Here is a 14,294-nt window from a genome sequence, read left to right on the forward strand (position 1 = left end):
AGTGGAGGCTTTTTAGTTTGATGTAGTCCCATTCATTTATTATTGCTTTTACTTCCCTTGCTTTTGAGGTCCAATTCATGAAATCTTCTTTAAATCCAAGGTCCTTGAGTTCAGTTCCTATATTTTCTTCTGTGCATTTTATTGTTTCAGGTCTTATATTTAGGTCCTTAATCCATGTTTAGTTACTTTTGGTGTGTGGTGATAGACAGCAGTCTAGTTTCATTCTTTTGCAGGTGGCCTTCCAGTTTTCCCAGCACCATTTACTGAAGAGGCTATCCTTTCTCCACTGTATGTTTTTGGCTTTTTTGTTGAAAATTCTTTACCCATATAAATATAGGTTTACTCCTGGACTCTCAATTCTGTTCCACTGGTCAGTGTGTCTGTTTTTCTGCCAATACCATGCCTTTTTGATTATTGTCGCTTTGTAGTATAATTTGAAGTCTTATACCACTGTATGTCTTTGACTAGGGTTTTTAATCCATTTATATGTAATTATTGATAGGGAAGGACTTACTATTGCCATTTATTAGTTGTTTTCTGTCTTGTAGCTCTTTTGCCCCTCTTTTTCTCTCTTAACATCTACCTTTGTGTTTCTCAGATTTTTTTGTAGTGATGTCCTTTTTCCTCTCTCATTTTCTTTTATGTATCTTCTTTAGATATTTTCTTTATGGTTACAATGGGGCTTACGTAAAACATCTGAAGAGTTATAACAATATATTTTAAACCGATAAGAACTTAAGTTCATTTACATTTAAGAGCTCATTTTTTATTTTCTTGAATATTCTTTTTTTTTTATGGTGACATTGGTTAATGAAATCCAATTTAGCAGTAAGACATATATATGTGTATATATATGTATATGTGTGTGTGTGTATATATATGCACACACACATACATACATGCATACATACATATATACACATACATATATGTGTTTATATATGGCATTGTATGTTCACCACACATAGTTAGATTTCTTTCTTTCACCACATATTTGACCCCTTTTACCCCATCTACCTACCCTTTCTCCCCTCCCCTCTGGTAACCACTGGTCTATTGTCCATGTTCATGAGTCTGTCCTGTTCGTTTGTTGCTTCAGGTCTATTTTTAAAAATAGCATCCCATTCCTAATAGATAGAATGTCGTCTCCTATTTCTCTGAGGGGATTTATAATGGCTTTTGAAGTTTTCTCTCCTTGCATGTTCTGTTTTCTATTTGCTTTCATTTCTGTTTGTTTATCTGTTCTCTGTCTTTCGCATTAGACACTTTCCTCACATGCCTGATAATCATGTTCATTAATTCATGTCCTGATAATCATTGGAAGCTTTGAGTACATGAGTGGTCCTTGTTGACTTTGAGCTTCACTTTAAAGTCATATGGCTGATCCATTTGTTGGAGAAATTCCCCATCCCAAATAAGTATTTTTTTTAAACTTTCCTCTTGGAACTAATCAGATTCTTCAGAGTAGACACTTACAAGCTCTTGCTTGGGAGAGCAAATGGGAAAAAATGTCTAGGGTGTTCTCAGCATTCAGTATGCATCATTTATCTTAATCTCCTTGCTTTCATAAACAGTGTTCACACCTTGAACTGTGTCTGTCATTCCCCATATTCAGTGAATCAACCTCCAGTATTCACCAGGATTGGGAGTGGCCTTTCCCAGTAGCATATTGTAGGGGAGGATATTTTAAAGTATACTTGGTTTTTAAGCAACTTTCAACCTACCCACCTAATCTTAACCCTATCCCTTTAGATCTATTTCTAGAAATACCTGAAGCTATTAATTCTTGAACCGTTTTAGGATTCTTAGGTATAGATCGGATTGGTTCCTGGCTTTCCCCACTGCTGATTCAAGATTGAGCTTTCTTGAGTATACTCATCCAGTTATTTTCCAGCTTCCAGAATATTGTCATTATTGCCTCTTTTCCTTGTTCTTCCTAAACTTGTGGTTTTGTTTAAATAAAAAAAAAAAATCCTTACAGTTTTTGAGAGTTATCTGGAGGGAGTGAAATTGGATACATGTGTTCAATCTACCATCTTTATTTTTAACTAATTCTAACCACTATGAAATAGTTGCCTTACCTCCCTCATGTGATATCTCTGTTGATCTTTGGTTTATATTAGGTGTTATACCTGAAGAACCTTAGCCCTCGGGTGACAGAAAGAGATCTTGTCTCATTGTTTGCTCGGTTCCAGGAGAAAAAAGGACCCCCAATTCAGTTCCGAATGATGACTGGACGAATGAGGGGTCAGGCTTTCATCACCTTCCCCAGTAAGTAGCCTCATCCAGATAATTACCCAGTTGTAGCATCAGCATAAGAGACTACTTATACCCTCTCTAATTTAGATATAGTCCTCTGATTTCTCTACAACACATAAGAAGCATGTGTTGAACAAGCACATGAGAAGAAGGGAAAAGAAGTAAGCAAAATATGTTTTCAGTGTTCTTCTATCGTCCCTTCTTTTCTTCCTGTCCTCCATTGACTGCATGACCACCTTACCACGTTGTCCTCAATTTTCCCTAGTCATGGCACTTTCTTCTCACTTTACCAAAATTTATTTTCCCATTGTTCATAGTAATATTTCTGGTCCAAGTCATAATTATATTATTTATTAATATATTGGTATTCTGATCAGAACACTTAAACTTGCCTTATGCCCTATTCCTTTATGACTACAAGACAGCAAGCTAATATGCTAATTCATGAGTAATTCATAATTGGCTAGTGGATGATGATATATCGTTTGTACCGTAATACATGATTTCAGTATCCTAATCCAAAGGGAGCAATCATGTAGGAATTTCAGTTTCTATGCCAGATCAGATTAACTTTTTGGGGAGGTTGGGGAAGTGGAAGCTGGGTAGGAGCTATACATTTCATTATCCCTAAACTATCATCATTTATAAACAGCCTAGTAATGGATGTATCGGCAAGTGCTTTTACACATGAGCGGTACCAAACTCCACTCTTTTCGTACAGTCTTATACCATCTTCTCTATCTTATTGAAGGTTTACAGATCACCTACACTGGTGGTTTTCAGTCTTTTCAAGTGTGAAGACCTTTTATTAAACAAAAAATTATTTCATGGACCCCTACCTAATATGATCTATTAATTGAAAAATATATAATAAAAAGGCTTTATAAACTAAGTACTTTTACATGGATAGCTGTTTTACTAATCATGATAGCTGCTATCAACATTTGAAAATTTGTAGTATATATATAAGTGTGATAGTAATTAGTTTAGTCTAAAGACATTGCTTGTCTACTCAAGATTTCACAGACTCTGGGCAATAATTCCACTCCTTCCTGATTTCCACATCAAGACTTTGAGACCCATAAATTGAATACTGCTGCTCTATACTATATACTCTCACACCTCAAGTTTCCATATGCCTACAAGGATTATTAAACTTATTTATCCCATGAGGGCTCCTGCAACCACTCTCCTATCAAAAGAAAAAAAAGTAGCAAAATGTCCTCAATACAATGATAATTTTATTTGTGTTTTCCTATTTTGAAAATGATTTCATTCTCACAATACCTATAATCTGTTATCTAAGATAGAAGCTCATGTATTATTAGTTATAGCTTAGCCTTCTTTAGCATACTGTCTATATTCTTGTTTCTTTACCTATATCTTTGAATTAGGTGGCACTCTCAAATATTCAAGTTTTTCTTATCACTGTTCTTAGCCATTAGTTTAATCTTGCTGAGTTATACAAATTTGAGATTTGGAAAAGATAATAAAATCAAATAACTATATGGCTTTACAGCCTACATTTACCTCCAAGGCAAAACAACATAAACTAAACTTGGAATAGAATCGAATTGTTAAGCCCTGTGTACATTAATGTTTTTTTTTTCTTTCCCTTTTAGATAAGGAGATAGCATGGCAAGCATTACATCTAGTAAATGGATATAAACTACATGGGAAAATATTGGTGATAGAATTTGGAAAGAACAAAAAGCAACAGTCCAATCTCCAGGCTGCTTCTCTTATGTCATCTGCTACAGAAAGCACTACAAAAGTCAGTGATAGCTAGACTATATATACATTGGAGTCCCAGAAGGTCTTTCTTGCATCAGAATCTTGGATCTAGGATTTCTGTATAGATAGCATTTTGTTTGGAATTGAAGAAGAGAAACTTAACTGAAGGAGAAAAAATATAATTAAGATAATCCCTTTCAGATTTTGGAAAGAATTGGTAGAGAACATTTTCTATAATCAAACACAATATAAGACATACAGTATGCTGAATCTGAAGGGTAGGATAAAAAGAGTTTCATTTTCTCAGGATAAATTACAAAGGATTATGTCCAAGGATTTTTTTAATCTTTATAATTTATCTGGGGTATTAAATATTTGTCCCTAGATACATCTTTTCTAAAACTGCCTCTTATGTACAGAACTTAAAAACAAATTAAATATTGAAATATTCATTTATTAAAGTCCATTTTTCCCTACTTTTATTCACCTAGTAAATAAATGACCAGCACCCCAGGACAAAACATCAACAAATGCTGTTAAATGAGAACTATCAGCAGTAACAGTGTGTGGTTTCATAAGTCAGTACACACATTTAATTAATGCTTGCCCATTAAGTTATTGGTGTCTTCAAAAGTCATATATTTTTCTAATGTAAGCATTTAGATCTAAATATTGATGTTTTCATGGTCATTAAGCTAGCTACCATTGAGTAATCATTGAATTCAAAGCAATAAATATTGAATAAGCATATAATATATTGTTAGGCATATGAATTTTAGATGAAGAACATACTAGCAAAAATTATTAAAGGGGGGATAGGAAGAGATTGTTCTCTAGAAGAGAGACAGCCAATCCCAAATCCCCCAGTTGTTTATAGTTGCTAGAGATTAGATAATATGGTACAGAAGAAGTAGTACAAACTTGAGTTACACCTGTTTGAACATCACAGCCACACTTAACCACTCCATGACCTTGGCAAGTCTTTTATATTCTGAACCTCAGTTTTCTCATCTATAAAATAAGGATAATAAAACTACTTACCTCGTTAAGTTGTGAGGATAAAATAAGATCTAGACTGAAGAACAGAAAGAAAAAAAGAATGAAGGAAATTGAAGAGCGTAAGACCATTAAGTACTCCAACATACTTGTAATGGGAGTACCAGAAAAAGAGAAGAGAAAGAAATGAGCAGGAAAAAAAGTATTTCAAGAAATAATGGCTGTAAACATACCAAATTTGATGAGAAACATTATCTACACATCCAAGAATCTCAACAAACCCCAAGTAGGATTAGCAAGAAGAAATCCACAGACATAATAAAAATGCAAAAACCCAAAGACAGAGAAAGTCTTGAAAGCAACATGAGAAAAATGAAACATCACATTCAAGGGAACCCCAATAAGATTAACAGCTGACTTCTCATCAGAAAAGATGCAGGTAGCAATGGGATAACATTCAAAGTGCTCAAAGAAAAAAACAATATAGAAGCCTACATTCAATAAATCTACTTTTCAAAAATGGAGATGAAATAAAGGCATTCCTACATAATCAAAAACTAGGAGAATTTGTTGCTGGCAGACCTGACTTATAGGAAATATTAAAGGATGTTCTTTAGATGAAAAGCAAGTGACCTCGGACAGTAATTTGAATCTACACATCCAAAAACATAGCACGGGTAAAGGTAATTATGTAATTATAAAAGACAATCTAAATGCATTTTTTCTTTCTGAATTGATTTAAAAAGCAAGTTTATAAAACTATGTATATAGTTGCATTTAGGGGCCTATAACATGTAAAACTAATATATTTGCCAATAACAGGACAAAAGAGGTAGATGGAAGCAAAACTGTATTGGCCTGAAGAAGTGACTCCAAATGGTAACTCAAATCCACAGGAACGAATGAAGAAAACAACAAATATGAAATAAGGTTAATATTAAAAAGTTATACACTTGCTATTCTCTCAGCTTCTTAAAAAGACAAAATTAAGTAATATTTGTAACAATGTGTTGTTTGGTTTATAACACGTAGAAATATATATAACTATAGTATAAAGAAGTGGGGAAAGGAATTGGTTTATATAGGAATAAGGTTTTTATCTCATTCGAATTTAGTTAGTATACATCTGAAGCCAGTTCAGTTAAGATGTGCATGGTAGGCTTTAGAACAACCACTAAGGAAATAATTGAATATATATAGTGGAAATATTATTAAAGAAAGTATTACATTAGGAAATTTTCAATATAAAGCAATGTAAAAGGAAGAATGGAGAAACAAAAACCTGAGACCTATAGAAAACAAACAGTAAAATGGCAGTTGTAAACACACCTTTGAATAATAACAGTGAACATAAATGGATTAAGCAGTGCAATCAAAAGTCAGAGACTGTCAAACCAGAGGGGAAAAAATATATACCTCTATACTACAATAGCAGAATATACATCTTTAAGTGCACATGAAACATCTCCAGGATAGACCATAAAACAAACCTCAGTAAATTTAAGTGGACTCAAACCATGCAAAGTATGTTCTCTGACCACATGGAATGAAGTTACTAATCAATGACAGAAAGTTGGAAAATTAACAAATATGAATTAGACACTTTTTGAAATGACCAATGGGTCAAAGAAGAAATCACAGGAGAAACTAGGAAATCTTTTGAGGTGAATGAAAATGAAGACACAACAACCCAGACTTATGGGATGCATCTAAACCAATGCTTAGAAAATTATAAATACAAATGCCTATATTTTATAAAGATCACATATCAATAACCTCAATACCTTAAGACCCTGGAAAAACAGGAGCAGACTAAGCCTAGAGCAAGCAGAGGGAAGCACATTTTTAAACATAAATGACAATAAAAAAAGTCAATGGAACCAAAGTTGGTTCTATAAAAAGATCAATGAAAATGACAAACCTTTTACTAGATTGACTAGGAAAAAAAACCCTCAAATTATTAGAAACAAAAGAGGAAATGTTACTACCAACCTTATAGAAATAAAAAATTCATGAAGGAACACTATGAACAACTATATGCCAATAAATAAAACACAGAAACTATTGAAACCAATGGAAAAAATCTAAAAAGACCTATATCAAATAGGTTAATTAGTAATTTTTTAAAATACCCACAAAAGCCTAGGCTGAAATGGCTTTTCAGATAAATTCTAGCAAACATTAAAGAAGAATTAATACAAATTCTTACAAACTCTCCCAAAAAGTAAGAGGAAGGAAGACTTCTGATATATGCTACAACATGGAAAAACCCTGAAGACATGCTAAATGATATGACAGTGACAAAAGACTGTACATTATATGATTTCGTTTATATGAAGTGTCCAAAATTGACAAATATATAAAGACAGAAAATGAATTACTGGTTGTTTAGGGCTGGATGTGATAGCTGAAGTGTATTAGGTTTCTTTAGAGGTTGATGAAAATGATTAAATTGTACAACTCAGTGAATATACTACAAATCATGATTGTAAACTTTAAATGGGTAAATTTCTATGGTATGTGAAGTATATCTCAAAGTCTCACACACACAAAGAATTGAATACAACCCAAATGTCCATCAGTAGGAGAATAGATGAATAAATTAATGCCATATCCATTTAGTGGAACACTACAGCCACCAAAATAATGGGGAATATCAACAAATACATTCTAACCATTATGGTGTCCAGGGTTTTGTATTAAGTCAAAAAGCAAGAAACATTGTACAGCTGATCTTTAAACAACATGGGTATGAACTATGCAGACCCACTTATACAAAGATTTTTTTTCGATAAGTACCTATACTGTTTTCAGTCCATGGTTCGGAGTTCAGGGAAGCAGAGGGCCAACTGTATGCATTAATCTATGCCATTTTATATAAGGGACTTGAGCATCTGCAGATTTTGGTATCTTCGGGGTCCTGGAACAATCCCCCGTGGATCCCGAGGGACAACTAAGTTTCCAGGGAGTCAAAAGTTATATATGGATTTCCAACTGCGTGGGGTTCAGTGCCCCTAACCCCCATATTGTTCAAGGGTCAACTGTATAATGTGAATACATTTTTTAAAAACATTTGCATATATATATGGTATATGTATATATAGATATTTTTTAATAAAATTAGGGAAAAGCTGGGAAATATACATACCAAATTGTAAACCTTTTAGAGGTGGGATTGGATAGGCTGAAAGGGGACTTTTGCTTTATTAAATTTTTAAAGTGGTTTGAGGTGATTTTCAGTATTTTTTTTTTAACTAAAATTTTTTTTTTAAATACTCTGGCAATGATGGCTTCCAGAATATATATCAGGCCTTCTTTTAGGATATCTAACTATACTCAGGACAAACTCCTATTCTTTTGTTATACTGATCACTTAGGATTAACTCTCCAATTTTAAATATAGTTTAAGGAATGAGAAGTAAGTTATCCTGGTATAACCTCTTGCACGTGTTTCCCAGGGGCATACTTCTAACCTGGAATTTTCAGAAGGAAATTCTTCCTGTTGGGTGGAAAATCTCACTTCTGCCCTTTACTAGACCTATGGACCACTAACAATAGAGGAAAATTAAAATGGAGAATGACTCTCAACTGGTGCATAGATAAACTGGTATATCCATACAATGGAATCCTACTCAGCAATAAAAACTATGATGAACTGTGATATATGCAACAACCTGGATGAATCTCAAATGCATTTTGCAAAGTAAAAGACACCAAACTCAAAATACTACTTACTGTTTGATTCCATTTATATGATATTCTGGAAAATAAAATTACAGGGCCAGAGAACAAATCGGCGGACGTCAGGAGTTAAAAATGGGAGACTGATTACAGAGTGGTAGCACAAGAAATTTGTTTTAATAATGGAAATTTTATGTATCTTGATTATAGTTAAATGAGTTATGCATTTGTTGAAACTCCTAGAATTGTATGCCAAAAGGTAAGTTTTACTGTATGTAAATTTTAAAATAAATACGATTTTAATGGAGGAAAGAAAAAGTCTCTCAAAGTCATTTCGGTAACGTATTGTTTGTATTCCGTAGTCTTTTGATTACTGTTGAAGACTTAAAGCTACTTGGCTACTATTCCTTATTTTCCGCCAACAGGTCAGCAGAAATCGTCAGTTAAAAACATCCTATAAATACATACACACACAAAACTTACCATTAAAAAAATAGAAACAGGAAACATAACTTGCTACATACAAGGGGATAATTTCCTTAATAACAATGTATATAATTTTCTTAATATATGAAAGTCAATCAATAAAAAGATAAAATTTATAGAAACAAATATAAATGACTGATAAACTAAGAAAAATGCTCAGATTAGTAATGCACATTAGGACAATGAGCTCTCTTTTTAAAAAAAAAAAGTCACAAAAATAGTAAAGGAGTTCCCATGTATCCTTCACCCACCTTCTCCTAATGTTAGCATCTTACATAACTAATACAATTATCAGAACCAGGAAAACACTACAGTAGTGTTAACTAATTTACAGACCTTATTTGATTTTTTTCCATTTGTCCCACTAATGTCCTTTTATGATCCAGGATCAAATCCAGGCTCTTACATTGCATTTTATTATCATGTATCCTTATTCTGTCCCTATCTGTGACAGTTCTCAGTCTTTGTCTTTGATGACCTTGAAAATTTGGAAGAGTACTAGTCAGATAGTTTGTGAAATTCCAAAATTGGTTCTTGTCTGGTGTTTTTCTGTAATTAGATTGAGGTTATGCATTTTTGGTAAAAATACCCCAGAAGGGATGTGCCCTTTTTAGTACATTATATCGGGATATAGTTGCTGATATGTCTTAAAATACTAGTGATATTAACCTTGATTATCACTTGATTAAGGTGGTGTCTATCCTTCACTATGAAGTTAACTTTTTCCTCTTTATAACTAATATCTCGTAGGAAGATACCTTGAGACCATTCGAATATTCTATTTCTCATCATACTTCACCCTACTAATTTTAGCATTCATCAGTGGTTCTTAATGGTGACAATTACTACTATGGTGTTTACCTAGTGGTGATTTTCTATTTTATTCCTTCTATATTTATTAACAAATTCTATGAGGAAGATGACACATCTCCCCCATTTATGTACTCATTTATTTATATCAGCATGAACTAATGTGTTTAGTTTATTCTATGACTTATAACCTAATACCATCTTATTTTGTTGCTCAGATTGTTTCAGTTTTGGCCATTGGGAGCGTCTATGTCATTTTGATATGTTTCCATTTTTTGAACTTATTTCCTAACACCACAAGGTGTTCCAGGATCATCCTGTATTTTCCCTACCCAGTGCTAAAATCAACCATTCTACTTGGAGCCCTAGATTCTTTTATTGGAAAAATATTTAGAAACCAAGATCAGGGCACCGGGTGTTATCTTTTTATAAGCTGTCGTAATGTCACATATAAAGATTCATAACACCAAGGGTGTGGAAAATAGACACTCGTGTACTTTGGATGGGAGTATAAATAAATATAACCTTTTGGGGGGACAATTTGGCAATATCTATTAAAAATTGTGAAGATCTAGAAAATCTACTTCCAGAAATCTATGGAAATACTTATGAATAGCTCAAACAAATATGTACAGGAATATTCATTGCAGCATTATAATAGCAAAAACCTGGAAACAAAGATTCATCAATAGAGAGTGATTAGTTAAGTAATTAAATTGTGGTACAACCATAAAATATAATAGGTTGATATGAAAAGAAATGGACAGATATAGATAACTGATGTGGACCTTGCTTCATATTTCATTGAGAAAATAAAAGCAATCAGATGAGAACTTCTGCATCTTTTTATCACCAAATCTACTATCTATTTACATTTGTGCCTGCATTCTCTCTCCATTTACTGTATACATAGTGAGTGGTTAAGGGTATGAAATCTAATGCCATACTCCCAGTGTATGTACCCTGACTCTACCAATTACTAGCTATGTGAACTTGAGTAAGTTATTTAAACTTGCTATGCCTTAGATTTGTTTTGTTTTGTTTTCATTTTTTAAGTGAATGAGGGCAATAGTAGTATCTACCTTATAAGGTTGTTGTGAGGATTAAATGAATACATGTAAGGTGTTTTGAATATTACTTAATAATATTCAAAGAACTCAATAAATGTTAGATTATCATTATAATGAACAACCAAAGTAGTGCTTGATGAAGAAAAGGCTGCTGAGTTTCAGTAAGAGTGTTATGGCATTTACTTGCATACCATCCTCCTAATCAACAGCTCAGTGATAGCCATGGAATGGCGAGCTTACTGGTGCCAAAGGGGGCAATGCAGACCTCATTCCAAAGAGTTACATACAATTCTGTGTTTGACCTGCCTGGTGCCTCCCTAAGGGATCAACTCAGGGACTTGCCTTTGTTTTGCCCTACCACCCCAAACTCAAGACTAACGTGGCCTCCTGGGCAGTGATTTTTTTCTCCAATTTCTTTTTTTTATTGTGGTAAAGTACACATAACATAAAATTTGCCATCTTAATCATTTTAAGTGTATAGTTAAGTGGTATTACGTACATTCATATTGTGGGACCATCACCACCATCCATGTTCAGAACTCTTCATCTTGCAAAACTGAGACTCTATAAACAATAATTCTCCATTTCTCCTCCCACTCAACCCACAGCAATCACTATTCTACTTTCCAACTATATGAATTTGACTACTCTAAGGACCTCATTTAAGTGGAATCATAGCATATGACTTTTTGTGACTGGCTTATTTAGGATAGTGTTCTCAGGCCTCATCTATGTTGTAGCATATGTCAGAATTTTCTTACTTTTTAAAGGCTGAATAATATCCCACTGTAGTATATACCACATTATGTTTATTCTATCAATGAATGTATAATGTATGTAGAAGTGAAAAATATATCACCAAGGATGGGAGCAGATAAATGGCGCTTTACTGCTTCATAATTTGCATTTATCATGTAGTAAAGTACTAATTTGAGGTAGACTATAATAAATTAAGGATGTATGATGTAACCTCCAACCCTCTGGAGGATTTCTCGACCTTATTGCTACTGACTTTGGGGAATTAATAACTCTTGTGGGGGATTCTCTTGTGTGTTGCAAGACGTTTAACAGTATCCTTGGCCTCTATCCATTAGATGCCACTAACACTCCCCTCCTCAGAAATAGACCCAGACATTGCCAAATGTCCACTGTGTACCAAAATCACATCTAGTTGAGAATTACTGCTCTAGAATAACCACTAAAGACATTAGAAAATGGTATAAACAAAATGCTAATAGAAGACTCAAAATGGAGCAATGATCATGAGAAACTTGGTTAATCCAAAGTAAGGAAGGAAAAGAACAGAAACAATGGACAAATGAGAAAAATAGAACACAATAGCAAGGCGATAGGCTTAAATGCAACTATATCATTGATTACATTAATATGAATGAACTAAATGTCATTTACAAGAGACATTTTACATATAAGGGTACAGATAAATCAAAAGTAAAAGGATAGAATATACACCATGCAAACATTAAAAATAACAAAGTTTTCATGGTTGTATTAATGTTGGACAAAGTAGTTTTTAAAGCAAGAATTACTATGAGTGATAAAGAGGCATATTTCATAATGATAAAAGCGTCAATTCAAAAGGAAGACAGTAGTCCTCATACTATGAGGATGATACTATTCCAGTTTTTACAGAGGAGGAGTATAAATCACAGAAACATTATGGGACCTACACAGATAGTAAATAATGTATCTCGAACAAGCTTATGCTTTTAAACACTATACTATATTTTTCGGGGAAAAAAAAAACACAACCAAAAAAAAAAAAAACATTTCTCTTCATGATTGAAATTAAATTATTGCAGTACCTGAGAAACAATGCTGCTTTTCTATATTCCTTTAGTGAAGCAGGGTGATTTCCCCACAAAGGCATTAATTATTGAAATTTAAACTTGAACCAGAATGAGGCCTTCTTATGTCATTTCAGCTGTGAAGGTAACAGAAAAACAGTCTATGATACCATACCCTAAGAGCAAAGGTGCATTCAGCACAGCTATGATCTGGGAGTCTCTCAGAACATTTTAAGCTACTTCCAAGAATCAAGTAAAAATCATCCCTTTTTAGATTGCTGTAAAATAAAATGGAAACATTTTTTTTTCCATTACTACTTAAACTGCTTTAACAAAGCAAGTCCTATATTCCTAAGGGGGAGTATAGAAAGGATATTAGTGAAATTTAATTTTGTCAGAAAAGTAAATAAAGAAATTTCCAGTAAGTCATATTTATCTATTCTCTGGGAAATAACATTTTCAGTGTCCAACTCTCCTGAAAAGGGCTCTGGACCGTTTGGGAAACCATTAATCTGCAGGGATCCATTTGGCCCTTGAAATATTTTTTTTTTTACTTTTAAAAATATGTTATTAGTTATTTTCTTATAAAACTAATACATACTGGAAATGGAAAATAGTAAATTGGAATGTGGAGAACCTTGGGAAACGCCACTTAACCAGATGATTAAGGTTAACATCGGCAGTGCTAAATCATGTTGATATCATGTACTCCCAATGTGATGCGAAAAGACCACATTATTTCTGTGGTATTTTCGTTTTTAACAAAACTCATAACCCTAGTTCAATCATGATGAAAATATAAGATAAAAAAACTGAGGGACCGTCCACAAAATACCTGAGCGGTACTCCTCGAAACTGTCAAGATCATTAACCACAAAGAAAGAAATTGTCACAGACCAGGGCACATTAAGGAGACATGGCAATGCAATGTGTTATACTGCATCAGATTGTGCCAATGAAAAATGGAATAAATGGGAAAACTGGTAAAATATGATTGCAGTCTGGAAATCAGTTAAAAGAGTACCATGTTGGCTTCTTAGTTTTGACAAATATGTCATGGTAATATAAGATGATAACATTAGGATAAACTGAAACTATGTATTATCTTTACAACTTTTCTCTGTAAATCTAGAATTATTCCAAAATAAGCTTATTTAAAACTATAATGCATCTTTGGAAACATGGCAGAGTAAGAGACATCCCCAGATCTCTCCCCTTGAAACAACAATAAGCTGAACATTTAAAACTCAATAAAAGACACCCAAACTGCACACCAGCACGTCTGAGCATGGGATCTGCGCATAAGAGCTACCACAGTCAGAAAATCCAGGTGTCAGGTGGTGGACTGGAAGAAATAAAGAGGCTACTTCTCGCAGCTGACAGAGCTGCTTGTGGGAGAAGGGGGAGGAGAGAAAGGGCGGTGATCTCCCTGAACAGACCTGTCTGGGAGAGC

At 33.6% G+C, this 14,294-nt stretch overlaps 1 protein-coding gene across 4 annotated transcripts in view; it reads left to right on the forward strand.

The window, feature by feature from the left end:
* Positions 1 to 8,988, forward strand: part of RBM41 (RNA binding motif protein 41) — a 58,253-nt gene extending 49,265 nt beyond the window's left edge. For 3 of the 4 annotated variants that reach the window (XM_015591656.2, XM_006914791.2, XM_025048886.1), the window contains 2 exons: positions 2,124 to 2,271; positions 3,882 to 8,988. In XM_015591656.2, the coding sequence (XP_015447142.1) occupies positions 2,124 to 2,271; positions 3,882 to 4,048 (315 nt within the window). In that variant the 3' untranslated portion in view covers positions 4,049 to 8,988. The remainder of the gene's footprint in view (positions 1 to 2,123; positions 2,272 to 3,881) is intronic. The other variant, XM_025048885.1, reaches the window with a different exon arrangement.
* The last annotated feature ends 5,306 nt before the right edge of the window (positions 8,989 to 14,294 follow it).

Source organism: Pteropus alecto, unplaced genomic scaffold (genome assembly GCF_000325575.1).
Source record: "Pteropus alecto unplaced genomic scaffold, ASM32557v1 scaffold246, whole genome shotgun sequence".
In the NCBI taxonomy this organism is placed as follows: domain Eukaryota; kingdom Metazoa; phylum Chordata; class Mammalia; order Chiroptera; family Pteropodidae; genus Pteropus; species Pteropus alecto.